Source organism: Muscardinus avellanarius (genome assembly GCF_963383645.1).
Source record: "Muscardinus avellanarius genome assembly, chromosome: 11".
Lineage (NCBI taxonomy): Eukaryota > Metazoa > Chordata > Mammalia > Rodentia > Gliridae > Muscardinus > Muscardinus avellanarius.
Window position 1 is genome coordinate 19,476,790 of NC_137797.1, and position 27,191 is coordinate 19,503,980.

General features: G+C 46.4%; 1 protein-coding gene across 1 annotated transcript in view; it reads right to left on the minus strand.

The window, feature by feature from the left end:
* The window catches only part of STAB2 (stabilin 2), a gene marked incomplete at both ends in the record, with an annotated part of 163,727 nt that overhangs the window by 71,094 nt on the left and 65,442 nt on the right, over window positions 1-27,191 (minus strand). Inside the window, 12 exons of the mRNA XM_080704808.1 lie at window positions 1,873-1,987; window positions 2,414-2,550; window positions 4,821-4,868; window positions 6,298-6,393; window positions 7,458-7,553; window positions 13,615-13,773; window positions 15,869-15,962; window positions 17,515-17,695; window positions 20,833-20,944; window positions 21,967-22,053; window positions 23,073-23,162; window positions 25,787-25,849. Coding sequence (XP_080560934.1) covers window positions 1,873-1,987; window positions 2,414-2,550; window positions 4,821-4,868; window positions 6,298-6,393; window positions 7,458-7,553; window positions 13,615-13,773; window positions 15,869-15,962; window positions 17,515-17,695; window positions 20,833-20,944; window positions 21,967-22,053; window positions 23,073-23,162; window positions 25,787-25,849 — 1,278 coding nt within the window. The remainder of the gene's footprint in view (window positions 1-1,872; window positions 1,988-2,413; window positions 2,551-4,820; window positions 4,869-6,297; window positions 6,394-7,457; window positions 7,554-13,614; window positions 13,774-15,868; window positions 15,963-17,514; window positions 17,696-20,832; window positions 20,945-21,966; window positions 22,054-23,072; window positions 23,163-25,786; window positions 25,850-27,191) is intronic.

Genomic DNA, 27,191 nt, shown 5'->3' on the forward strand with positions numbered 1-27,191 from the left:
ATATACAGATGAAACATCACATTGTACATGCTAAATATATACAATTTTTAAATTTATCTTTTAGTTGATAGGTAATTATATTTATTTATGGCATATGGTGTGCTATTTCTTTCTTTTTTTTTGGTGTGGTACTGGATATAGAACTCAGGGGCATTCTACCTCTGAGCTACACCCCCAACTCTATTTTTTATTCTTTATTTTAAAACAAGGTCTTACTGAATTGCAAAAGGCCTCACTAAGTAGTAGATGAGACTGTCCACGAATCGTGATCCTCCTGTCTCAGACTCCCAAATGCTGGGATTACAGCATGCGCTACCACGCCCGGCTGGTGTGCTATTTCAATGCATGGACACGTGCAATGATCAATTCAGGATACTTGGGTTATCCATCATCTCAGTCTTTGTCATTTCTTTGTGATGAGAACATTAAAAATCCTCTCTTGTAGCTATTTGATTTATATTCTACAATATTGTTAACTATAAACACCCTTCTGCATAAAAGCACAGCAGAGCCGGGTGTGGTGGTGCACGCTTGTAATCCCTGCGCTTGGGAGGCTGAGACAGGAGGATGGCGCAGGTTCAAAGCCAGCCTCAGCTACTTAGTGGCTCTCAGGAACTTAGTGAGACCCTGTTTCCAAATAAAATACAAAAAATAGGTCTGGGAGTGTAGCTTGGAGGTAGAAGTCCCCTGGGTTCCATCCTCAGTACCACACACACACACACAAAAGTGCAGCAGATCTTGTTCTTTTATCTAGCTATATCTCTGGATCCTTTAGTCTTTCTCAAATATTAAAAAATACCTCATAAAACTATACAAATGTCATTGGCACTATCAGAATAAGATGTACACAAATATCCATGGTGCCGCGCGTCAGTCTTCTCTGCCGGATAAACGGAATTGTCCAGTGAGCTGCATATATTTAGGTACAGCTAAGTAGGTCCTTTCTGCAGGGCTCACACTGCTGAGCAGGGAGGTGGGGCTGTTTGGCAGCAGGGATTCTCAGCTAGTCTTGAGTGGCCCGTCATCCATTGGTAGCAGTTCTCACGCTCTGGCAGACCCCTCATTCTTCTCTTGTGTGATTTATAAAAGGAGCTTTAAAACACTGTCACACACAGCTAGGCAACCAGACTTCCTTGTGGAATTTGGAATCTGAGTCCTGAACACACTCTAGGGGTGCCAGATGGGGAGCTTCTCTGGGGCTGGGCTTTCCCTTGGACACCGCCTTACCACCAGCACCCAGATCCAGGCCTGCACATGGCAGGTGCCCAATATCTATGTGTTGATGGATTCCAGTGTTGTATAACATGTTAGTTGTCTGCAGTGACTCCATTTGTAGGGTACTAGTAACCAGTTCCTCCTTAAACATAAAAGTCATAGAATTGTACGTCCTTCACCTTTCTGGATCAGTCTGTATCTGCCAGGGGGAGCCTATGGCCAAGCAGTGGGTAAAGGGCACATCTTAGCCGGGCGTGGTGGCGCACGCTTGTAATCCCCGCGCTTGGGAGGCAGAGACAGGAGGATCGCGCAGGTTCGAAGCCAGCCGCGCGTGCTGGCGTAGGAGACCCTGTTTCCAAATAAAAATGTAAAAATAGGTCTGGGAGTGTAGCCTGGAGATAGAAGGGCTTCCAGGAACCCCAGTGCCACCAAAAAAAAAAAAAAAAGGGCACATCTTATAGGATCACTGCTATAGCCTAATGTACGTGTGTGTATCAATTTGTGTTGATAATCGATGCGACCGGGTGAAGCCACATGGGAGCTCTATTCTACTTTTACATATATTTGGAAATTTCCGTATCGCAGAAAATTTCAGAGCACAATATAAACAAAGGTGCTACGCTTCAACTAAACAGACTAACCGGAGAGCCTGCTTACCCCATCTGCCTTCTCCAGGTGAAGGAAATTGCCCTGCAAAGATGTGGCCAGCGTGTCAGAGGACGACAGGGTCTGCAGATCTGCCACTCTGTATGTGTCAAGCAACATGTGGTATCTAAAGCAAGAGATCCAGAGGGCTGTGTTTAGACAGTGCTGCGCGAGGCAATAGCGTCAAGGGGTTGGGAGAATAAGGTCTGGTGCCAGGTTGCCATTTTCAAAATTCAAATCCATGCTGTAGTTGCCAGGCTTGGCATAGGTCAGTCACTTAACTGTTCAGTGCCTCAGTTTCCACACCTGTAAAACAAGAATAATTCTAACCCCTATTTCTTAGGGTGGTGTTGGAAGGGATCACTGAACATCTTGTGTAAAGCAGTTGAAAGTACTCAGAACAGTAGCGGCTAACTTACTCTCCCAGGGAAGGAAGCCAGGGCGTGCTCAGATGCATGGATTTGAAGGGCCACGTGGCTTCCCTTGAACTGTTAAAGGATATTCACTCAGATACCAGTCAGACGTCATGGAAAATAAGATAACTACAACCTACTTTATTAGGGCTGGAATATTGCCCTGTGATAGCCAGAAGTTTTTCTCCTCTTGGTCCATGTTCGCAATAGCTTGCTGGGAAGGCACCAGGACTGTGAAGTTGGAGGCGGTGGACAGCATGGATTGTAGAGAAGCGTTCTGAGTCACGGGAAGAACAGAAAGGGACCCGACTCACGTTGGGGACCAATGGGACTCACTTATGTGCTTGGCAGGGGAGACAATTTCCTGTGTGATGTAATTCTAGGTATGCTGGGGTGGTCATGGGGTCTCCGTTCCCAGATCCACCTGACCATGGGCTGCCTCAGATGCTTTGATAAGACTCTTTTTTAAAAATGTAAATGTGTGAGTCTTGTCAAAACCCATATTTTTCTGCTCAGACTGCACTCTGAATCATTATAAGGATTTTATACCTAGCCTAAATGAAGAAGTATTTGTGTCATGTGTATGTGTAAAGAACATGAGGATTCTTGGATATCTTTCAAGTATAAATGATGGGGAAATTGCAGGAATAGTTTTAGTCTGGGAGGCCTGGAGGCTTTATGGACTTTACCTACCTGATAAACTTTACCTACATTTTAATCTTGTCTAGAGAGCCAGTTCTGGGTAGTGGCATGGTTATGCTCAAGAACTGGATCTTGGTTGGGGATGGGAGGGGCACTAAGCCTGGGTTGTAACATTTGCTGATTTCTTGGGTATAAATTCTCCCCCTTAGGGCCTATCTCAAGCTATCAGCTTGGCAGCTTTGAAAGTAGAGCTGGGAGCCAGGCATAGTGGTGCAAGCCTGTAATCCAAGTACTTGTGAGGCTGAGTCAGGAGGATTTTAGGTTTGAGGACAGCTATAGCAATTTAGTGAGATTCTCAGCAACTGAGAAAGACCCTGTTTCAAAATAAAAAATAATCCGGGTGTGGTGGTACACACTTGTAATCCCAGCATTTGGGAGGCTGAGACAGGAGGATCGCAGTTTGCGGACAGCTTCAGCTACTTAGTGAGGCCCTTTGCAACTCAGTGAGACCCTGTTTCAAAATAAAGAATAAAAAACAGGGCTGAGGGTGTAGCTCAGAGGTAGAATGCCCCTGGGTTCCATCCCAAGTACTGAAAAGTAAATAAATAAATAAATAAATAAATAAATAAATAAATAAATAAATGGTATAGCTTGGATAGAATGCTCCTAGGTTCAATCCTCAGTAACACACACACACACACACACACACACACACACACACGGAAAAGAAAAAAGAAAAAGAAAATGGAGTTGGGGGAAAATGTGCACAATCAGCTCTTGTGAGCTGGTAAGAGTGGGGTCCAGCACTACCGCACAAACATGTGCATGTGGGGTGAGACCGTGCTAAGGGGTCTGGGTGGACACACTAGGCACCTAGAGGTCTTGCAGTTCCTTCTCTTGCCTGCAGGTGGAGGTGGATTCAGAAAGGCCCCGAGGGACAGGGAGCTGTCCAGGAGTGGGTGCTGACCAGTGGGATCTATTTGGGCCTATTTAAAGGGGGTCATCCATTTTTCACCACAGTGGGCCAAATCAGACAGATAGGTCCACTCAGTCAAAGGGGACTGGGTAGGGTGGGGACCGGATTTTTTTTAATGCTTTCCAGGGGTGAAGAGTAATCTTTTCTGGCATGTTGAGGGGAAAGCTCAATGAAATAAGTGTGTATGAAATATTCCAGCTCCAGCTCTAAAACCAGATATAACATGCTGAGTGACACCACAAACTACATTAACTTAAAAGAAAAAGACCTGTGTGATGAATGAGGCTATTCACATATATTTGAATTGGTTAAAATTCTGACCACCTCAACCTATCACAGAGCAGTTCTCAGCTCTGCCTGCGTGAGCATCATCTGAGGAACTTTTAAAAATACACCAATGTGCCAGGCGCTGTGGCACATCCCTGTGCTCCAGTACCTTGGAAGCTGAGACAGGAGGATCACAGGCTTGAGGCTAGCCTCAGCAACTTTGTGAGACCCTCACCAACTTGGCAAGATCCTATTTCAACATAAAAAATAAAAAGGGCTGGGGGAGGGTGTAACTTGGAACTAGAATGCCCCTGGGTTCAATCCCCAGTACCAAAACAAAACAAAAAATAAAACAAAACCAAAACCAAAACAAATGAAACAAAACAAACTCAACACAAAACAACGACAAAATTAAAACCATACTAATACACGGGGCACACCTCTGGCTGATGAAATCAGAGCCTCTGGGGTTGAGGGCATAAGGCAATAGCAGGTGCAAACTATGTTCCTTGTGATTCTAAAGTGTGGCCAGGGTTGAGAACCACTGCTCAGGACAACCCCCTCCCTCCTTATCAGCTGTGCTTTCAACTTCCTATCATGTATAGTCCAACTTTCTAAAATTACCGAGGTCGCCAATCCTAAAGTTCAACAAAGGTACTCACTTTTATCCACTGGTTAAATACAGCTGCTTCGGAGAGAAATGACAATTCCTTATTCATTTTGTGCATGGACGGGAGGGAGAGAGGAGAGAGAACAGAGAAGGAACCATGAGAGGTACAATCAAGTGCGCGTCTGGGCGGCTGCACTTGGCCTCCCAAGGCTGGGCCGGCTTCCTGCACACCGCAGCTAGTCGTATTCCTGTGTTGCCAGAGCTAATCATTTCTTTCACACTTAGGTGGCTTATTATCCTCTCTATTGAGGTAAAGAATTAATTCCAGAAACTCCAAATAAAGTCAGAACCTCAAGTTGTCCCAAACCCGAATTTAGGTTATAAGAACATGGCCACCCAGACCCCAGGGAGTATTTAAGAACTCAGCAGATAACTCCCAATCAGAGCTTATGTTGAAGAGTCTCTGAGAGCATGGAGTCAAACCACTTGCATCTTCCTCTGGGTCAGCCAGGTCCTATAGGTAAGTCATGAAAAGGATCTCAGTTTTTCTCATCTATAAAGCAGTCACAAAAAAGTGCCACCTCATAGGGTTGGTGTGAAACAGAGGAGGTAATGTGTTTAAGGTGTGTAGGCTAGAGGCTGGCATGCAGTGAGTTTTTGTCAGTTTTAGCCACTCATCTTCAATCCACTCACTGTGGAATTTATTAACTAATGAGCATACACATGGATTCCCCACAGTGGGCACTGGGATGGGAGGAAGGAAGGATACAAGATATGCAAGGGGGAAGGTGGTCTTAGCTCTTCTAGAACTATTCTAGAACTTGTGGGGTTTTTTGGGAGGGGGAGGTGTAGACTTGACAGATCAATAGTGCTGGTAACAGTCAGTGATGTCCGAAGGGGCGAGAGAGTTAAAAACAAACAAACAAACAAAAAAACTTCTGTGCCGGGCATGGTGGCACACGCTTGTAATCCCTGCGCTTGGGAGGTTGGGAGGCGGAGACGGGAGGATCATGTAGGTTCGAAGCCAGGTGCGCTGGCTTAAGAGACCCTGTTTCCAAATAAAAATATAAAAAAATAGGTCTGGGAGTGTAGCACGGAGGTAGAAGGGTTTCCAGGAACCCCAGTACCACAAAAATAAATAAATAAATAAATAAATAAATAAATAAATAAACTAACTCTAGGATTTGTCTTAAGGTGCCCATGGGAGGCATCCATCCTAGACACAATGGCCAGGAGAGGACAGTTAATTGCTCATTTAGGAAGTTTGGGAAAGAGATGACTTGGCCAGAAAGAAGAGTCATGAGATTTCTTGGCATACAGAAGGGGCCAAATAAAAGTTAGCTCCCTGCAGCTGGTGATAAATGAGTGATTCACAGAGCATGTGCGGCATCCATAAGAAACAGCTTGCATCATATAAAGTCTCCTGGAGCAAAGCATATGTATGTTTAAGGCATTTTGGCTGAAAGGTTATGTACCCTGTGGGTTTGGTCTTTCTCATTCTGTCCTTGGGTTTCGTGCAGATGCCTTACCATGGCTGCGTTTCCATAGCACAGGAGTCCATCCCCTTCATACCCCTCTTGACAGACGCAGCTCCAGATGCCAGAAGAAGCAAGCTGACAGGTTGCCTGATGAAACCAAGACCAAGGAAATGGCTTGCTTTCCTAACTTAGGCGTTAGGCCTGTGCCACTTCTGCGGGACCACAGGCTCTATCTATGGTGAGATCTGAACATTGGGGGCTGAAAGGTGGTGGAAGGGACCCACGGACCGTTCAGCATTGCAGCAAAAGGCTCCTGCCTGCATGTCTGGGGCAGCTTTTATTAAATCACACTGAAAATCTAATCTATATTTTCATCCCTCCCAGGTTTAGCAAATGAAAAATACAGCTAGGCATGGTGGCACACGCATATAATCCCAGTAATTGGGAGGCTGAGACAGGAGGATTGCAGGTTTGTAGTCAGCCTCAGAAACTTAGCGAGGCCTTGTTTAAAAAAAAAATAATAGCCGGGCGTGGTGGTGCACGCTTGTAATCCCCACGCTTGGGAGGCGGATACAGGAGGATCATGCAGGTTCAAAGCCAGCCGTGCTGGCTTAAGAGACCCGTTTTCAAAAATATAAAATAGGTCTGGGAGTATAGCCCGGAGGTAGAAGGGCTTTCAGGAACCTCAGTACCACCAAAATAATTAATAATAATAATAGTAATAATAATAATAATAATAATAATAACAACAACAGGGCTAGGGGATATAGCTCAAAGGTAGAATTTTCCTGTTCAAGCTCCAGTACCACAAAAAAAAGAAAGAATATAAAAAATATGGAATACACAGTTAAATTTGAATTTCAGATGAATGAAGGACAAATTTTGGTATAAGCTTGTATCATGTAATAATTTGGGCATATTTTTGTTGAAAACTTATTCTGTGTGTATCTGAAATTCAAGTTAAACCAGGTGTCCTGTATTTTATCTGGCAACCCTCTGCTGACTCTTCCAAGCTTTGGAGTGGAGTGAAAATTACAGTAACTGCTTGCATTCTGCTTAGGGCCTCCTTTGAGGCCAAGAGAGTTTTGCTTATAACTAGGCTCTTTTGAGACATAACTTTTCCTTCCTTCCTTCCTTCTACCCTTCCTTCCATCCTTCCTTCCATTTTTCATTTGTGTGTTTAGCAATAAAAAATAGCCCAGAAAACTCACCAGGGGATGACATTTCCCTGTTTGTTCCAGGCATGAAATTATTGGCTCACAGTCGATCCCATTCCCTCGAAATCCTTTCTTGCATTCACATTCGTTCTATAATGACAAGAGCATAGTAAGAACTTCCTTAGTAAAAGCAAGTGTTTTCCAAGCTTTGGCCTCACACTGGCACTGAAAAAAATTATTGATGGAAGTCATAGTTGTTTGGCCCTTCTAAGGAGTAGTGATCATATTTCTTGCTTGTTATGATTCAGTTTCAGAGTTGTTAATCTGTCTACAGTCTACATTAGATTTTCCAGTCTGGTAGCTCCATGGTACTTTGTCTTTGAATGCTTGACTCCAGAAGGGCCTGTGGGGATAGTCTCCGAGAGAAGTTAGATCCTCAAGGCCATCACCTTGGAAAAGTTTGTCTTGATATTTAAGAAAGGTTAAGCAAGCCATGGGCTATTCACTTAGTGGAGGTTTATGCAAGAGGCCAGACCTGAGTAGGTGAGTTTGACTAAGGCACCACTCCTATGTAGACAACCCACGGGCACCTGGATCCACAGATGGATGGCACCTGAGTGCAGCTAAAGCATGCCACTTCCTCCCTGATGGTTCAGTTCATACCGGGAGCTGCTGAGGCGGTATGTAGGTAGCATTTGTCCCATAGTCTAGGCACTTTGTGCTAATGCAGTGGCCCTAATCATGTGGGTATTAAATGCCATATGATGATGAGGATGGGCCGTGTGACCAAATGGGGAAATAAGCCAGGCGTGGTGGTCCACGTTTGTAATCCCAGCATTTGGGAGGTTGAGACAGGAGGAGCGCGGTTTGCGGACAGCCTCAGCTACTTACTGAGGGCCTCTGCAACTCAGTGAGACCTTTCAAAATAAAGAATAAAAAATAGGGCTGGGGGTGTAGCTCAGAGGTATAATGTCCCTGGGTTCCATCCTCAGTACCACAAAAAAGGGGGGAAATAAGTGTGTAAAGTAAAGTCAAAGAAACAATAAAACTGGGATTGCAGCAATGAAAGGATATTCAAAAGCTTTGCATTATAAAAAAAGAAAACCAGGAGAAGCAAATGCAAATGCATGCAAATGGAAATTGTGGAGGCGCTGTGAATGATTTTGATTTTTTCCCTCATTTAAAAATTTTTTCCACCGGGCATGGTGGCACAGGCTTGTAATCCCAGCATTCAGGAGGCTGAGACCGGAGGATCGTGGTTCGCAGACAGCCTCAGCTACTTAGTGAGGCCCTTTGCAACTCAGTGAGACCCTGTCTCAAAATAAAGAATAAAAATAGGGCAGGGGTTGTAGCTCGGAGGTCAAATGCCCCTGGGTTCCACCCCAAAACCTGCCAAAAATTTTTTTCAAAATTTTTCATTGTTATTTAATATCTTGAAATTTATTTATTTATTTATTTATTTATTTATTTATTTATTTATTTATTTATTTGTGGTACTGAGGTTCCTGGAAGCCCTTCTACCTCTGAGCTACACTCCCAGACCTATTTTATGTCTTTTATTTGGAAACAGGGTCTATTAAGCCAGCGAGGCTGGCTTCGAACCTGCACGATCCTCCTGTCTCTGCCACCCAAGCGCGGGGATTACAATCGTGCACCACCATGCCTGGCTATATCTTGAAATTTAAAATATAATTTAAACAGAAGTTATTTCTTCAATGGATTAAAAAAGCCCAGGATTGTGAGCTATTATGGAAGTAACAATAAACCTGGAGGAAAAGTATAAGTACAGAAGAAGTCAATAAGAAGAGTCTAGCCCTTCTTATTTTAGGAATGAACCCTGGAAAAAGAGAGCTATTGTAAATTCCGTGGGTTCGCTGGCTCTTGGGGTGCTGTGCGATGGTACTGCTACTGTTCAGAGGAGGCGGATGGGCTGGGAAAGATCTGCTGGGAAACGGACATGGATGGCCCTTGAGAGAACAGGAGAGGTGGGAGGGCGCCATAGCTGAAGATCAGTGTCAGAAGGGTGAATGGAGGTGGGAAGGTGTGCACGTGCCTGAGCGGAGAAGGGCTTTGCAGGCTATGAGGGACTAGTTTCACAAGTAGATAAACACACCCCAGAGGTGATACAAGATAGCCCGTTACGTCGTAGAAAAAAGTGAATAGAACTTTTTTTTTTTTGGTATTGGAGGTTGAACCCAAAGGCATTTTATCTCTGAGCTACACCCTCCATGCCTTTTTAAAATTTTATTCTGAGACAGACTCCTCAATTAGTTGCTGAGGGGTCCTCAAACCTGCGATTTTGCTGTCTCAGCCTCCCAAGTACAGGGATTACAGGCGTGTACCACCATGCCCAGTGAATATGAATTCTTATATTTATGAATTTTATCTGTAATAGCATAAGCATTATCTGGTATGTGTGTTTTACAGGCTGAACGTATATATCTTATGTGCAATTATATAAAATTCAGATGCATGTGTGTACAGCTGTGCATGGTAGAGCCAGCTGTTTTGGACAAGGGTGTCTAACCTCCTCCTCCTGGTATGGGGCAGCACCTCCATGCGCCCAGCCCTGACAACCTCTTGGCATATTGGGCTAACGAGGCTTGTCTTTTTAAAGCAAAATTCAATTGGGATACCAGAGGGACTCCAGACAATGGATGAGAAACTTTGGTGGAGCCAGGGAGGTGGTCGAAGGGAAGGAGAAATACTGAGGTCCGTTAATGGAAATACTGCCATCGACTGTGTGTACGTATGTGAATATACCAACGTCAATCTCAGGACTCCGTGTCAGGAAAGGGGGAAAATGGGGAGGGCAGGAGCCCACCAAGTGCTGTGTGCATGTATGTCATTGTCAATATGATTTACATTATGCTGTGAGACTATACTGTACCAACAAAATCACATGAAAAAGGCATTGGCATATATATCAAAATTTAAAGAAGCTAACTGGGTTATTATCAGTTGATGTGTCTAAAATTTTGCAGGTCAACTGGTAACTCAGGGCTATTCTAGACACGATCTATTCTGTTTCTTACATAAAAGGACTTTCCCTATGCTCCATCCACTCCCAAATCAAGACGATTTTCACTTTTGTCTGCAGATAGCAAGATACAGCAGAGAAGGGAATAGGTTTTTTTTTCCACCTGCGAATCATATGTCAAAGTTCTGGTCCCTAGTACCTAAGAGTGTGATCTCATTTGAAAACAGGGCTGTCATTGTGTAATTAGTTAGGATGAGATCATACCAGAGAAAGAGAACCCTGGATCCAATAGGACCAGTGTCCTTATAAAAGGGCACAATTTGGACACAGACATGCACACAGAGAACGCCCTGTCGACCAGAAGGGAAAGGTCAGGGTGACTCATCTGCAAGCCAAGGGACACTGAAGCCCGTTAGCAAACCACCGAAGCTGGCAGAGAGGTAGGGGACAGATTCTCTCCCGCTGCCCTGAGAAGAAACGGCCCTGCTGAGCCCTAATCCCTAAACCTCTACCCCCCCAGAACCATGACACAATGCACTTTGCAGGTCTCTGCCGCCCAGTGTGTGGGGCTTTGCTACGGGCTGCCCTGGAAAACAAATACAGACGCCAAGGCATTTTCTTTTCTTCTTTTTCCAAGTGCAGTTGGGCAAGTCAAGTGAGCCTCACAGTAATGCAATCATTTACTAAATGCTCGGCGAGGCAGCTGGCTGCAGTGAGCCCTTTCATCGCGGGGACTCTGGGGGCCACATTTGAAAGCTCATTTACTCCAGACTCACGAACAGCCTCTGCTGTCAGAGGAATTAGAAGGATAAATAGGAGAGCAGCCCCAGACGCCATGGGACAATCAGACCATGGAACTTTGCAGGAATTTTCTGTCTGCCACTTTGTTTGTCTTACAAAAGACCATGCTTCTGCAGGGTCGGCCCTGGTCCTGGCGAACTTCTATCCGTACCACAGAGCCCAGACGACGCACCTGAGAAGTGGTGGGCGTGAATGAATGAAGGAGTGAATGAATGCATGTATATGTGAACACTTGTTTTATTTTGGCTGCCCATCATCTGTTCTCTTTCCTTCTGGAGGTGGCACCCCGTGTTAGCTTTGGGGATACCCTCCCCCCTTGCTTACTCTACATAATAGAATGTTTCTTTTGTGTCCTCCAGCCCAGTGTGGGAGCACAGGACTTCTGCCTGAGCTTGTAGCTGTGCTCCACATGCCTGGCCACCGTGCTCGATTTGTGTGTGAGCTCAGGGCCGGTGGGGGCTTCAGGAAAGGAGGCTGGCTGTGAGCGCACTCAGTTGAGCCATTGAAAGAGGACAGATCCTGGAGCCTTTGTACCCAAACACATTCTCCATTCCGCCTGAGTGTGTTTCCATGGTGTAAGTCTCAAGCTGTGGGAGGCCAGACCTCCTGCAGGACCGGAGCAGAAGCCTGGCCAAGATGTCAGTCCCGCACCCTGCTTGCTGAGCTCTGAATCACGCTGTAGCTACATGTACACGTTGTGCGAGCCCAAATGGCCCCTTTTCCTTTTAAATTGGTTTTAAATGGATTTTCATTTTTTCTTTTTTATAAAACCATAGTTAAATATATATGAAAAAGTTATCAACTTAATGTTTTTAAGTTTGCAGTACCTTCTTGTAAAACCATCAGTACCATCCATCTCTAGAACTTTCTTCATCTTCCAACTCTTTTCCCATTAAATATTCCCCTTCTTCCCTGGCAACCACTGTCCATGTTCTGTCTTTATGAACCTGACTGCTCTATGGGCCTCATGTAAGAGTATTCCCATAATATTTGTCCTTTGGTGGCTGGCTTATTTTACTTGTTATAGAGTCTTCAAGCCACCCATCCTGTAGCACAGGCCGACAACGCTTTCTTCCTAAGGAGGTCAAACAATTCATCTGCACCGTGGCTCATCCCTTCACCCATCAGTAGATACTGGAGTTACTTCTACCTTTATGATTATTCTGACTAATGCTGTTATGAACATGGATGTATTCAAAATATCTTTTTGAGCCAGGCGTGGTGGCACACGCTTGTAATCCCAGTACTTGGGAGGTTGAGGCAGGAGAATCACAGGTTTGTGGCCAGCCTCAGCTACTTAGTGAGGCCTTCTGCAACTTAGCGAGTCCCTGATTCAAAATGAAGAATATATATAAAAAATGGGGCTGGGGATATAGCTTGGAGGTAGAATGCCCCTGGGTTCAATCTCCAATATAAAAAAATAAATAAAATAAAATATAATAAAGTAAAATATCTGTCTGAGTCCCTGCTTTCAATTCTGTGGGGAGTATATCCAGAAGTGAAATTGTTGGACCATGTGGTAATTCTTTTAATTATTTTGGGAACCAAAGATACCCAGGCCTGCCCCACCGCCAGCTGTCAATCCCTGACAAGCACCGCTGTGGTCCAGTGAAGGTAGGAGGTGGGAGGGGAAACAGGAGACCTGATGCAGGAGACAGTTCAAATAGTCCTTGTGCATTTGTGAAGCTGTGGATACTGATTTTAATATTGTGAATGGGGAGGGGAGGGAGGGGCGGGATCCAGAGGGAAATGCACCTGTGGTGTGTGTGGGTACCTGTCTATCATACTATGTATCAATATGATACACAGTTACAGTACACTACTAAAAGTATATTTTAAAAAGAGAGAGACAGAGACCCCAGCTGTATATAAATAGACATCAAACTGAAGCACCCATGGGTGGTCCCATCAGTTTTCAGGAGTGAGAGGTGGGCTAGGGTGGTGTCATACCACATTCTTGGCTAAGCAGTCCCATTTTCTCTAATCCTTGCTTCTGATCCTGTGTACCACGTTTCTGCCATCTGTAAGGATTTCCTTGGGTTGACTTCCAAACATATTCCCTTTCTTGCTGTGAGTCCTTGAGAGGCCCCAACACACAGACATATAAAGTGTAAGTTTGGAGTGGTGATCGAGAGGGAGGCTCTGGAGCCAGATGCTCTGGGTTCAAATCTCACAACATGATTTATTTTCTATGTGATGTAAGCAAATCACTTAGCCTCTCAGTGCCTTGATTGCCTTTTCTATAAGATGGGAAAATACTTAACCTGGGTCACAGGTCCATGATGAGAACATTCTCACTGCTACAAATGATAGAGAAAAAAAAAAAACCCACAGCAACTCTTAGCCACAGTGCTTCCGTGGCCAGGGAATGGAAAGAAAGACAGGGTTGTATTCCTGTTTTCCTTTTGCTTTCCAACACGTCTGACCTACCTGCCCAGGGCCGACATACAAACAGGTAGCATTGTGGTGGCAGCCACCTGCGGCCGGCAGCAGGCAGTTGTTAATCTCCACACACTCTCTGCCGTCTCCTGTCCACCCCGGCTGGCACACGCAGGTGTGTGTCCCCACGCCGGTTTTGATGCATTCTGCCTGCGGGAGGAAGAGAGATAGATAGCAAGACCTCTGAAATCACAGCCCATCCACATGATTCCAAAGGTCGAAAAGGATCCAGAGATCTGTCCTAGAAACCCATATTTGCAAGCAGTGCAGTAGAAATGACTGAAATGCTCTCTCGTGTGAACACCGATGGAAAGATTGTAAGACTCAGAACAGAGCTGCTTGGAGCTGCCCAGCAGTGGCCGCCATCACTCACAGCCCTATGGCAGGAATAAACCAGGGACCATTCCTGCTGCTTTGCATTTTGAGGAAGGTACTGATAGTGTCTGTTTTATAGATCAGGAGGCAAGTGTCAATCAAAGTCACATAGCTATAAAAAGGCACGAACCAAAGCCTTTCTCTATGATGTCAGGATCCAAGCTCCTAAACACCACACCAGCTCCTGGGCTGACCGCGCCGGGAGGATGAAGGGCAGGGGGCTAGGGGTAGAGGTGCAGGACAAATTGTTGAGATGGGGTTGTCCAGAGTGGACGGGGTTCACCCAGGGGCAGCTGGTGGGCTGGGGCCAGGCTGCAGTTGTGCTTGGATTCCATTCCTCAGAACCAGGAGGAGTTTCTGAAAGACTGCCAGTAATTCACTGCAAGTCATTCAGGCTGTGGGTGGACCCTGCACTGTGAGTAGCAAGAGGGGAAGCAGGTCAGCTTTTATTAGGCCACAGCTAAGGAACAAAGGTGAGTAGGGAAAGGTGGTGGGGTGATGTGCAGAAGCCATCAGTGAAGGCTGCAGTGGCTCCTGGCTGTAGCCCTGAGAACGATAGGACATGGGGCAAGTCACGTAACTCCTCCAGCCTCAGTTTCTCATCAGCAAACAGGGGTGACTATCTACTTCATTGGGTTGGGGGAGGAGCAAATGAGATCAGGCCCGTTAAAACCCCCTCTGAGCTATAAAGTTTGAATCAACAGTTATTACTGTTACTCTTTTTATTTTTTTGTGGCACTGGGGGTGGAACCCCATACTCACAGACCTATTTTATATTTTATTTGGAAACAGGGTCTCACTAAGTTGCTGAGAGCCTCACTAAGTAGCTGAGGCTGGCTTCGAACCTGTGTGGTCCTCCTGTCTCAGCCTCCCAAGCCTGGGTATTTTTTTTTTTTTTGGTGGTCCTGGGGTTCCTGGAAGCCCTTCTACCTCTGGGCTACACTCGCAGACCTATTTTATATTTTTATTTGGAAGCAGGGTCTCTTAAGCCAGCGCGGCTGGCTTCGAACCTGCATGATCCTCCTGTCTCCGCCTCCCAAACGCTGGGATTACAAGCGTGTGCCACCACGCCCAGCTTGAAACAGGGTCTCTTAAGCCAGTGAGGCTGGCTTTGAACCTGCGTGATCCTCCTGTCTCCCTGTCTCAGCCTCCCAAGCACGGGGATTACAAGTGTGTGCCACCATGCCCGGCCCAAGCACTGGTATTACAAGCGTGCTCCACCACGCCTGGCTACTATTAATCTTTTTTTGTGTGTGTGTGGTACTGGGGGTGGAACCCAGAGGCTTTCTGCCTCCAGGCTATACTCCAAGACAGGTTTTGTATATTTTATTTGGAAACAGGGTCTCACTAAGTAGCCGAGGCTGGCTTCGAACCTGTGTGATCCTCTTGTTTCAGCCTCCCAAGTGCTGGTATTACAAGCGTGCACCACCATGCCCGGCCTACTGTTACTCTTAATATCTGATTCTCCAGGTGTGTTTTTCTCCAGGGCTCCCAGGTCCCCTACATATTTGGATTGAGGGTTTGAAGGCTCATAGCAAGCCATCTCATGGCAGCCATCTTCATTTGGACATGGCAGCACATTCCTGCAATCCCAGCACTTGGGAGACTGAGACAGGAGGATTACAGGTTTGAGGCCAGCACTAGCAATTTAGCAAGACTGTTTTAAAGTAAAAAAATAAAGGGGGGGGGTTGGTGGCATATCTTGGAGGTAAAATGCCCCTGGATTCAATCCCCAGCACAAAAAATAAAGATTCAATGTTCAAACACAATTGTTTCATGCAGATGAAAAGTGATCAGACACCCTCTTTGGAATGCATTCCCTCAAGATTTCCTAAAAACCCAGGCAGCTGGGTAATAAAGCGACACTCACGTTGGGGCTACACTGCCCTGGGGTTAGTCCCAGGCAAGGGTCCACCTCGGCACACCGCACTCCGTCCCCTTCATATCCTTCCCTGCAAACGCAGCTGCGAAGAAGAATACACAGAGTCATCCCGAGTCACCAGCGCCCACACCGACAAAGTTTGCTCATGTGGAGGAGGCCAGCGTGCCGGGCCGAGGTGGCCGGGGGTACGCCTGGCATCTGAAGTCAGAAGCGTCTGGGTGGGAATCCGGGTCCCCCCTCTTAGCATTTGTGTGACTCAAGGTTTTATTTCTCTTTTTGAACCAAACTTGTCTCTTCTCACTCTTTCTGCTATATGCTTGGGTTCAGCAGAGAACAGCTCTATAGTCTCTCCGAGGTGACAGTTCTTAACAATATTTGTGAATAACAGGTGAGACATCTCCCCCCCAGACCATAGTCTTTGTCTCTCAGCTAATTCTCCCCCCCCAACAGAATAAGGCTTCAGGGGCCTTATTCTGTGATCCGACATAGTTTCTCGACCCCCAACCCTTTCAGACACTCCTCGCAAGATATTCCATGGTGATATTGGGTGATACCAAATGAAGGCTATTAATTCATTCAACCGATATCTGTTGAGTGCTCTGAGAGCTGCTGAGGACGGCATGCGCCATCACCCCCACATCCTCCTGCAAACCCAGCCATAGGTGCTTCACAAAAACTAAAAGCAAATTCCCACAGATGAAGATTCCTAGAGCCACTACGTACTTTAACTAGTGCCACACAAAGAAACAGTCTGCTCTGTGCCGGTCCTACGTGACTTACCGTAGGTATATACTACATTCAGACAGTCTTTTGTGGGAGACTTAAAGGCTTCAGGAGTAATTTTAATCACATGTGACTTTTGCCTTAGACACGGATGTGGATCCTAATCCCTGAGGAAGATGTATTTCTATGGTACAACTGTGGAAAAGAAAAGACCCAGTCTCTGGTCTTACTAAGCCTGCAATCTAGTGGGGAAGACAGGTCAAAACAAGTAAGCAAATGGAGATGTAAATACAAATTAAGCAAAGTGGTGTTAGAATAGGGCCAGCAGCTCCAGACCTCCTCCGCCTCCCCCAGGATGAACCAGCTATTCCCAGACAGGAAAATCTCCTATGGCATCTCACATCCTCCAAACCTACTACAGTTGTTAGTATTCAAGAAATGAATGGCAAGCCATGACGAAAGAATCAAACTCCACGCCAAGTGCCTTTGACAGGGCAGCAATTATTACAGCCTTAGGAAGTACGGGGCCTTCAGAAGTCGGGAAGTTAGTGGCAGATCTTCATTTCTTTCTCATGTATGATGATCCTAATTTCAGTTTCCCTGGTCGGGGACACCTAGGATGTGCAGCCCTGGTACTGGGTGCTTTATATTCAGTTCCTCTAATCTTCACCATTGCCCTGTTGGGCAGGTTTCATCAGTATTACCAAGGAAAGAGAGGCTCGGAGGGGCTCAGAACTTGCCCAAGCTCACACAGTTCCAGAGCAGGGAGGGCTAGAATGGGAATCCAGCTCAGAGTGAGGTTCCCCACAAAGCCACATCGTCTGCTGGAAAGAACAGGCTTTAGTTTTCTGAGTTTAGATACAGGTTGGCTCCACCTACAAGAAGCCCCATGGCCATGGATCGTGACGTACCTGGCTGTCCCATTGCCATATTCGCAGGTGGCATGGATGTGACAGAACTGCACGTAGGGCCCGCAGGCTGAGGTCTGCTTGTCACAGAATCGCCCGGCAGCGCCGTCCCTGCAAGTGCTAGGCAGGCAGGCGCCCTCGCTGTCTACCCTGTTGTCGCAGGTTCCGTGGACGCACAGGCATTCTGAAGGAGAAGCAAGAGGGACCTGCAGGGCTTGGAACATGCTTAGCACCAGGGCCCAGCCTCCCAGGAGACAGGGCGCCCCTCTGCTCACCCCATGCGCTCCTGCCCAAAGAACTCAAGTTTCCACCACTTTGTGGTTTGGAAGTTCAGCCAAGAACTTTCTTGCCTCCTCCTGAAGACATTGTGGAATCAAGGGAAGGGATTGCTCATGCTGCCGGAGCCCCGACGAGCCCGTGAGTTTGTTTGCCACTGTATCAAAGCAGACTAGTGATAACAGGGGCCAGGATTTGCCCCTGACTCCATTCCAGGCCCCGGGCAGCCTTTTGTGTGTGCCATCTCGGGAACTGTCACCTACCAGGAGGTAGTTATTCCTTTGTGTGTGTGCGGTATTGGGAATCGAACCCAGGGGCATTCTACCTCTGAGCTACATCTCCGACCCTTTTTATTTTTCACTTTGAAAGAGAGTCTTGTTAAGTTCCTGTGTGGTGGCCTCAAAACTGAGATCCTCCAGTTTAAGCCTCCCAAGTACTGGGATTACAGGTGTGCCCCAGCCTGCTAAGCTGGTAGGTACTTCTGTAACCCCATTTTCCAGATGCAGAAAGAGGTGTAGAAAAGTCCCCACTTTGCTTCTCAATTCCCAGACAGGGACTCTAGGACTTCAAAGTCCAGGTCTGCTAGTGACTGTGTGTTAACACAGGAGATTATTATATTAATGGACATTTCTACATGCGTGTTATCGTTTTGAACTTGAGATATGTACTTTGCTTTTGATTATAGGTATTTAAAAATTGCAGTGGTGCAGTATCATCCGATTCAGGCACCTGTGCTGTGAGTGAGGAGGGACACGGAGGGTCTCAAAGGAAGGTGACAAGGATGTGGGGCTCCAGATGGGATTGTAGATGAAGGCCTCTGAGGCTCTTCCCCGGGAGGGTGTGATAGAACAGGAATCAGAGAGAGAAGGCAAACACGATTGAGGGGCTCTGGAAAATCCCAGCTGGACTTACTCAAAACAAAACAAGAATTTTTAAAAAAATCTTAAGTAAACCAGGACTTAATTTGCAAGGAACAAGACCCTGAGGTGTGATTGTGGCAGACACAGACCTAGGATGAGAGGCGCTGGAACCAGAAGGCTATCATTACCCCGCACCAGGTTCTGCATCCTGTTCCAGGGCCTGAGACTAATGACAACATTGTCAGGCCTTGAATAAACCTCTTTTCTTTTTCTTCTGGTCTCGAAAGTCCTAGTTGGCAAAAAGAACAAAAGGCTAAGTCTCAGCATCCCTGGCCCTGCTGTGGTCCAGTTTCTGTCCATCTTAAGGTCATTCAAGACGATCAAACAAGGCAAGAGCTGGGAAGGGTGGTGTATTTGGTGTCTGGTGCGTGGAGCTGGTTGTCACGGTAACAGGTGTGGCTTTCTTTCCTGATTATTAATGTGGTGCAAGCTCTGTGTTAGGTGCTCCCAAATTATGATCTCACTTAATCTTCTCAGCAACCATTGAAACAACCCTGGGGTTCTGCACCCTTGTACTCAATGAACCTTGCAGTGAAAACATTCTAAAACACCTGCAAATGACCTGAATGTAGACAGACCTTTCCCCTTGCTATTAGCTCCTGAACAATACAAGATAACAGCTATTTACATTGTATTTGGTTTTATAAGTTATCTAGAGATGATTTAGAGTATTGGAAGATATGCATAGGCTATAAGGAAATACTATGGCACCTCACAGAAGGAACTTGAACATCTGCAGATTATATTATTCACAGGGTTGGGAAAGGGAGGAAGGGCCTGAAACTGATCCCCCAAGGACACTGAGGGTCAACCGTACCAATATTTTAAACATAAAGAAATTGAGAGACTTTTTTTGGGTCATGCCAGTAAATTGTGGGGTCAGAATTTAACTTCCAGTTGATCTGATGCCACAGGAAGTTCTTATCTATTCATTTTACTCTCTCATTAATTCTAATCTTAGTTTAGATGTATATCTGAAAAGAGATATATTTAAATATACCCAGGATGCCATCTTAGACACCAAATGCATTTATGAAGACTATTTTTTTTTTTTTGCAGTACTGGGGATGAAACCCAGGGCATTGTACCGCCGAGCTACATCCCTCAGCCCTATTTTTTTAGTCCTTTTAATTTTGAAACAGGGTCTTACTGAGTTGCGAAGGGCCTTGCTAAGTAGCTGAGGCTATCTGTGAACTGCGATCCTCCGGTCTCTGCCTCCTGAATGCTGGGATTACCAGCGTGCGCCACCACGCCCGGCCTATGAAGACTCTCTATCTAATTTTTCAATGCCTGTTGCTGTGAGAACTTTCTGCAAGCTTCTTGATATCTATGTCACTGCATCTAGAATAAAAACAATAGCAATGACAATTAGAGATAGGAGCTATATTTGCAGTGCATGCTCTGTGAGGAAAGTATTGTTCTAAGGGAAGGGCTTTCCATTTGTGACCTCTACCAACCCTATGAGGTAGTTGCTAATATTATCATCCTTACTTTATAGATGAAGAAGAAGCTGTGGCTTAGAGAGGCTGAGTACCTCGCCCAAGATCATACATCTTGCAAATAGAGGTGCTGATGAAAGACAGCCAGGAAGCACCCGGGTGTGGTGGCGCACGTTTGTAATCCCAGCATTTGGAAGGCTGAGACTGGAGGATGGCGGTTCGCAGGCAGCCTCAGCTATTTAGTGAGGCCCTTTGCAACTCAGTGAGACTCTGTTTCAAAAAAATAAAGAGTAAAAAATAGGGCTGGGTGTGTAGCTCAGAGGTAGAATTCCCCTGGGTTCCATCCCCAGTACTGGAAAAAAAAAAAAAAGCCAGAAAGCACGTCTCTTTCTTAATATGGGCTCACTGTCACTTCAGAGGTGTGGATAGTAATTTTCAGGGGTCAGCACTGTCACACGCCCTGAGATCTTGTTGGAAATGCAAGTTCTCAGGCTCCTTCCCAGACCTGATGAGTCAGGACTCTGCCCAGCTATCTGGCGTGTACTACTGTTTGAGGAGCAGTGCTCAGGAGATGCCCTATGGTGGTGACAGGTTGCGGGCTAAGTAGTCACAAGACGCCGGGCTTGGCCATCAGCGTGCCCAGTGGAGGGGCGCCCCTGGAAGGCAGCTTCAGAAGCACCGCTTACTTTTGTCACACCGAGGTCCGTATTTGTTGGGGTCTGAGCAGAACTGACACCGGGAGCCTTGGAAGCCGTCATCGCAAATGCACGTCCCGTTGCCGCTGCTGCCATCTGCACACTGGAGCGGAGTAAAGCCGTCAGGACATGCGCCAAGGAGTCGCAGACGTGCTGGTTTCGCGGTCTGACTTTGAACCTGGGCTCAATCCCCCTTGACTCTTTGGGACTCTTTGTGGGAAGTGGAGGCATCTTGGTATCACGTAGGATGCAAAAGCAGTTACGGGCTTGGGGATCTATGCCAGGATTTAGAATTTTAAGGGATGTCCTTCAAGAGGAAACAATACTGGGGAACCAGAAACCACACAATGTTTTATCAATGGTGCTGATGAGATGGCCGCCATTGGATGGGCACCTGGCCTTCTCTCTCTGCATTGGACTTTCCCAGCTCTGTGACTTCAAATTGCAATGTCCACTCTCTTTGAACCTGTTTGCCTCCCATCTGCCCCTCTTTGTATTGATCAGCAGAGTGGGCGTGGACTGCCCTCCTCACCACCTGGCCACCGCCATTAGCATCAGTAAGGTCTCTACTCACGGTTGTATGACTCTCCTTTCCTCTTGAGAGAGCGATATCTTAGACATATATCTATCTAATGCCCGGGTCTATAATTTTCCCCTATGACTCATGGCTACTTTTACCTTCCTTTGTTTAGCTCTGGCCTCCAAGCCAAATAGGTTAAGTTTTGGCCTTTATATTTCACTAGGCTTTGCAGATGGGTTTTGAAAAGCAACCACTGGGTAGCATTATCAATTCATTTTTTTAGTTCATAAGATCTCAGATCCTGATATATGTCACCAGAGCAAAGTGAAGTTTGGAGAGCCCTGATGACTAACCCAAGGTCCTGCAGGGGTAATGGGAAGCCACACACAGGCTTCCCCTGCCCCTTGACCCCCAGAACAAGATTCCTACAACGGCAGACACCTTTGGTTCTTTTAGTAACCGACCCATTTTTTTTTAATTATCTGGGAATAATGACAAGCATTGTGTTCTTTTAGCAGTTTTAAAAATTACCGTGGGACTGGACTTAAGAAAGTCAAGTCATTCTTCAGCTATCATGGACCAGTGAGCACCGGGATTCCTCTCACCTGCCCATTCCCCGAGCATGGCTTCGAGAATCCTCCTGGACATGGGTTGCAGTCGGGCCCATAGAAGCCTTTGCAGCACCTTGGTATCTGAGAAACAAGAAGCACATTGTCCTTTGAAACCTCAAGAAGATTCCTTGGTTCTTCCAGGGAGATATATTGTAATTTTTGGTACTGTAATAAATAATATCAGCCCCTTCTTATGAGTTTGCCTTTTTCTTTTGCACATGGAGGCATGGCTAGTGCTCAGCCAGCTGGTCACCAAAAGCCTACCAAGCACCTGCAGGGGCCCAGCCTCGCTCTGACACCATGAATAAGACAGAGGACAGCTCACATTCATGGCATCTTTGTGCTAGTCAGGGAAGAGTCTTTACTGGTGTGTGTGTGTGTGTGTGTGTGTGTGTGTGTGTGTGTTAGTGGGATTGCACCCAGGGGCTTTCTATACCCCAGCCTGATTTTTACTTTTTATTTTGAAACAGTCTCAATAAATTGCCAAGGCTGGCTTCAAACCTGTGATTCTCCTGTCTCAGCCTCCCAAGTACTGGGATTACAAGCATGTGCCACCATGCCCAGCTCATATGGAAATTAAAAATAAACAAGTAGAAGATGGTCTTTCAGGGAATGGTGAGTGCTGGGAAAATAAGGCACTGAAGTCAATTGGTGACAGGCAGAGTTCAGGGGAGACTGGCGAGGTGCCAGGGATCCAGTTAGTGACAGAGGAGATGTAAAATGGAGACTTGAAAGATGACTTAGACCCAGAAAACCTGGAAGAGAATTCCGAGGGAGGGATTGACAAATGTGTATGCTCTGGGGTAGGAGCATGGCAAGAGACAGGTCGAAGACTGGGGCAGAGGGTGGCCAACCCGAGAAACTGTCAGCAGTGTGGGCTCTGTGTTAAGAGGGATGGGGACCCAGGGAGGTATGATACAGGGAAAGGCTGACCTCGTTTCCATAAATAGATTCCACTCTTTGATTTCCCCTGCAGGAAGACATTGCTAAGCCCTAACGGCCACCCGTGACCAGGCAGACCCCGGGGCCCAAGCATGTGGCCTTGGAGCTGCCTCCTACCCTGTGGTGTTCTGGGTGGGGTCGGGCAACACACGCCTTACCTTTACAGTGACGTTGCAATAGCGGGCACAGCCACTCTTGAGGCTGCTCCTTGTCCTGCTACTGTAGACACATCTGTGTGTGAAGAGTGCCTGGAAGAGAGCCAGCGAGCACCTGCATGTCAGTGCACGTACCCAGGCCCCCGGGCATCCCACAGCTGGCCTGTTTCATCATACTGCGGGTGCCGGAGCACAGGCCACACCAGCACACCTGGGGCCAAGTCAGAGCTTGGCCGCTCTCATTGGGCCAGCCTCCTTGGTAGAAAATAGCCCAGGGTTTGCACAATTCATGCCACATGTATCTTTATGCCTCCTTTTGTGCTGTATCAGACATCTCTAAGTGGTCAGGGAACACTCTCTGGTTCATCTCGGATGTGGCCTGGCCTCCTCTAATCTAGCCATCTGTAAGCTCTCTTCTATATAAACATCCTGGAGCCAGTGTAGGCAGAGCCTAGCTCTACTTTGTGGAATGATCCACTAAGCAAAAGAGCAGCAGTCTGAGGCTTTGCTCTTAGGAATGGGGGCAGTTTTACACGCACTCTTCACTCTATTCGTTAACTTCAGTACCTGCTCATAATCGTCCAGAACTACCACCACTAACTGAGAACTTGCAACAGGCCAGACAGGTTCATCATCATCAACCCCATGTGGATGTTTTCATGCCTTTTTTATAGATAGGAAAACGGGGGACCTCACAGATTAAGCCACTCATTTATTCCTCCAAGTAAAACTAATCAGCATCAGATCTGGAGAACGAGTCTTCCAACCTACTAACTTTAGTATTGCAGGAAAACTGTTTAGACTCTGCAGGTCTCAGCCGCCCAACCTGGGAAATGGGACAATCAAGCTGATACCGTGTTTTCTCCTAAGAATTTAGTTCCTGACTCAAATGATTAGGTCAAGCTTACCCCTTACTCATAGGCTCTTGCTGAAGAAGAGCGTGATGGGACCTTCACGGATATAAAATTCTGTAGTTGTAGCTATGAAGGAATTCTGAGGTCACTGGAGAAGGGACGCTCCAGTGCTCTTGGGGGCTGCAGGATAATAACCAGGTGTGGATCATGGCATGGTGGGAGGGGCTGTTTGGGGGCCCTCTTGGCTCCCACCCCCACATGCCACGTTCCCCTTTCTGTCCTCTTTTTCTCTTCTTCCCTGGGCCAAGGCAATCAGGATGATGGTTGGCACACAGACCAGGTCATGGCTGTGCTATCTGTCAGCGGGGTAACCTTCAGAAAGTATTTTGTCTCCTTGCCTTGGCTCCCAGGCATGCAGAGCTGGTGTGGATGACAGGCCTACCTTCTAGTGGGGCTGCGGAGAGCATTTAGAACAGGGCTTGGGACACAGTGACCACTGTGACACCAGCCAACACAATTTCTTCTTCTCCTCCCTCTCCTGTCCCCTGGTCCATGACACCCAAAGGACTCAGGGGTGAGGGCTTCATTAAGCAAAATAAATGAACACCTGTGCCTACTTAATTTTAATGCTTGGCTTATTAAATACATCACAATAGTATTACATTGAAGAGCTCGTCACCTCTGATCATGATCTAGTCTAGTGCTGAGGGAACCTTCTGGTTGGGAAATTCTCTCTGATAATGAACTCATAGGCAGAAATTTCTATCATCATTTCTACCTGAGAACACTTTGTTTTTGCCAACAGTGCAATACTTGGCGTGTGAGTTGGAGATAGTTGTAAAACTGTTTTTCTTTTTAGATTGAACACAAGATGAAAACAAAACTATATTCTATTCATCTCTACGTCCCCAGACCAAGCACTGTGTCTAACATATGATCAGTCTTCAAAAAATGTGTAGTTTGTCATTTTCCTGATATTTACATTATTTAAAACTGACTATATATATGAACCCTTATGGGGTACAGTATAATATTACTCCATAGGTACACATTGTAGAATGATTAAATCAAACTAACATATCACCTCACGTGCTTATTTTTTTGTGGGGAGAACATTAAAAATCTATTCTTAATCTTGGAATACATAGTTAATTAGTATTAACTGTAGTTACCATGCTCTGCCTACGCTGGAACTTATTCTTCTTGTTTAACTGAGACTGTGTACACTTCCTGACTATATATATATATATATATATATATATATATATATATATATATATATATTGGTGGTACTGGGGTTCCTTTTTACCTCTGTGCTACACTCCCAGACCTATTTTTTAAAATATATTTTTGAAACAGGGTCTCTTATGCCAGCGCGGCTGGCTTCGAACCTGCGCGATCCTCCTGTCTCCACCTCCCAAGCGCGGGGACTACAAGCGTGCGCCACCACCCTCGGCTTCCTGATATTTTTAACATTTTTCTCCAGGAGGAGACTTGGGAATCCAGCTTGGATTTTATTCAAGAGGGAGGGGTAGAGGGGACCTTTACTGAGAGACTATTCGATTTTGGTCCTGTGCTTGGATTTAATTTTTGCAAATGCTATAGTTAGTATTATTTAAAGATTAAAAAAAAAAAAAAACTAGAGTAAGAAGGTTAAACAACTTGCCTAGGGTGAAGGAGCTGGGACTCAAACACACATCTGTACGGTGTCTTCTCATTTCCCCTCCATACAGCAGGCCTGGAACTAACATTCTCTTACCCCAGTCACATTAATGCCATTTGAAGAAGGAGAGAGAAAAGACGAGAAACCACACCAGCAGGATTGTATTGGTGACCTGTGGTGTATGGGGCTGTCTCACTCACCGTGGGCTCGGCATCAGCGGGACATTTGCTCCGGTACACCAAGGAACAGCTCACACAGGAGCCCTGGAAGGAAAGATGGCAGGTCTGTCCCAGCATCCTCCGTCCCTGGACTCAGGCCTCCCTCCTCGTGGGGGGGGTCCTCCGGCCTCAGTTTTCTGATCTCCCTGCACACAGGAAGGCACCTGCTCCTGAGGGGACACTACAGCGTCTACCTGTCCACCGGTACCAGGGACAAAATGTTACCACTGGCAACGGAGTTGAGGCTTAGCAGTGCTAATGCTGGACCACAGCCCTCTGCTTTTCAGTCTTCAGGATTCTCCTCCATTGGTTCTGAATTCAGGAGGGATGGTCCGTGGTGGAGGCCTCCAGAGCTTTTCAGATCTCTTCTCTGATCTTCTCTGCCTCAGCAAGTTTGACCACCAAAAATGGTCTTGCCCTTCCTTGCCAGCTTCCAGTGGGCTTTGCCAATGGGAGAGACTGGCAGGATGTTGGCGAGAGGAGAAAAGCAAGGGCAAGAATGTCTTTCCTGCTTCCTCCACTCTGTCACCATCCCTATGATTCTGACGATGCCATGCTCTACTCTGCCTACTCTCGCTGGGTTCAAAGAACTCTGTACCTGACCCCGGGCTCTTTGGTCTCCCAGTGGCAATGGTGACCTATCATTCTCCCTGGATGCCCCAGCATAGCTTGTGCGCTTACCCCCGCCCACACCTCTGCAGTAGACTCTTTACTGAAATCTCTTTATTTAAACCATTTCAGATACATTCTGTTTCCTGCATCGTCCCATGCTAGTACAGTGTGTTATTTATTAAACCTCTGAAGTCCAAACACACGTCTGAAGGCAGCCATGAGTTCAACCTGGTGAAAACAGACTTTTAGGAGGTTCCGGCTGTTCCTGCTCTGGCTAATCTTAAGCACATACTTTCTGGAAAAATCTATTTGGAGTGTGTGTGTGTGTGTGTGTGTGTGTGTGTGTGTGTGTGTGGTACTGGGGTTCCTGGAAACCTTTGTATCTCCAGGCTACACTCCCAGACCAATTTTTATACTTTTTAACTTGGAAACAGGGTCTCTTAAGCCAGTGCGGCTGGCTTTGAACCTGCGCAATCCTCCTGTCTCTGCCTCCCAAGCGCGGGGATTACAAGTGTGTGCCACCACGCCCGGCACTATTTGGATTTTTAACAGCTAAAGCCATTCCAAACTAAGCAGAGCAAATAGAATTGGTGTTGATCCTGGAGACAAGAGTAAATGATAGGGAGACCTCATTCTAAGGCAGAGAATTTTCCCCTTTTTAACTACAGCTCTTGGGATTGCAGCTCAAACCCACACCTTGATTCTGTCTTTTAGGGAGATGGAGAATAAGCTCTTTGAACAATGTGAAACAGAACAGCCTCATAATGAGAAGGGC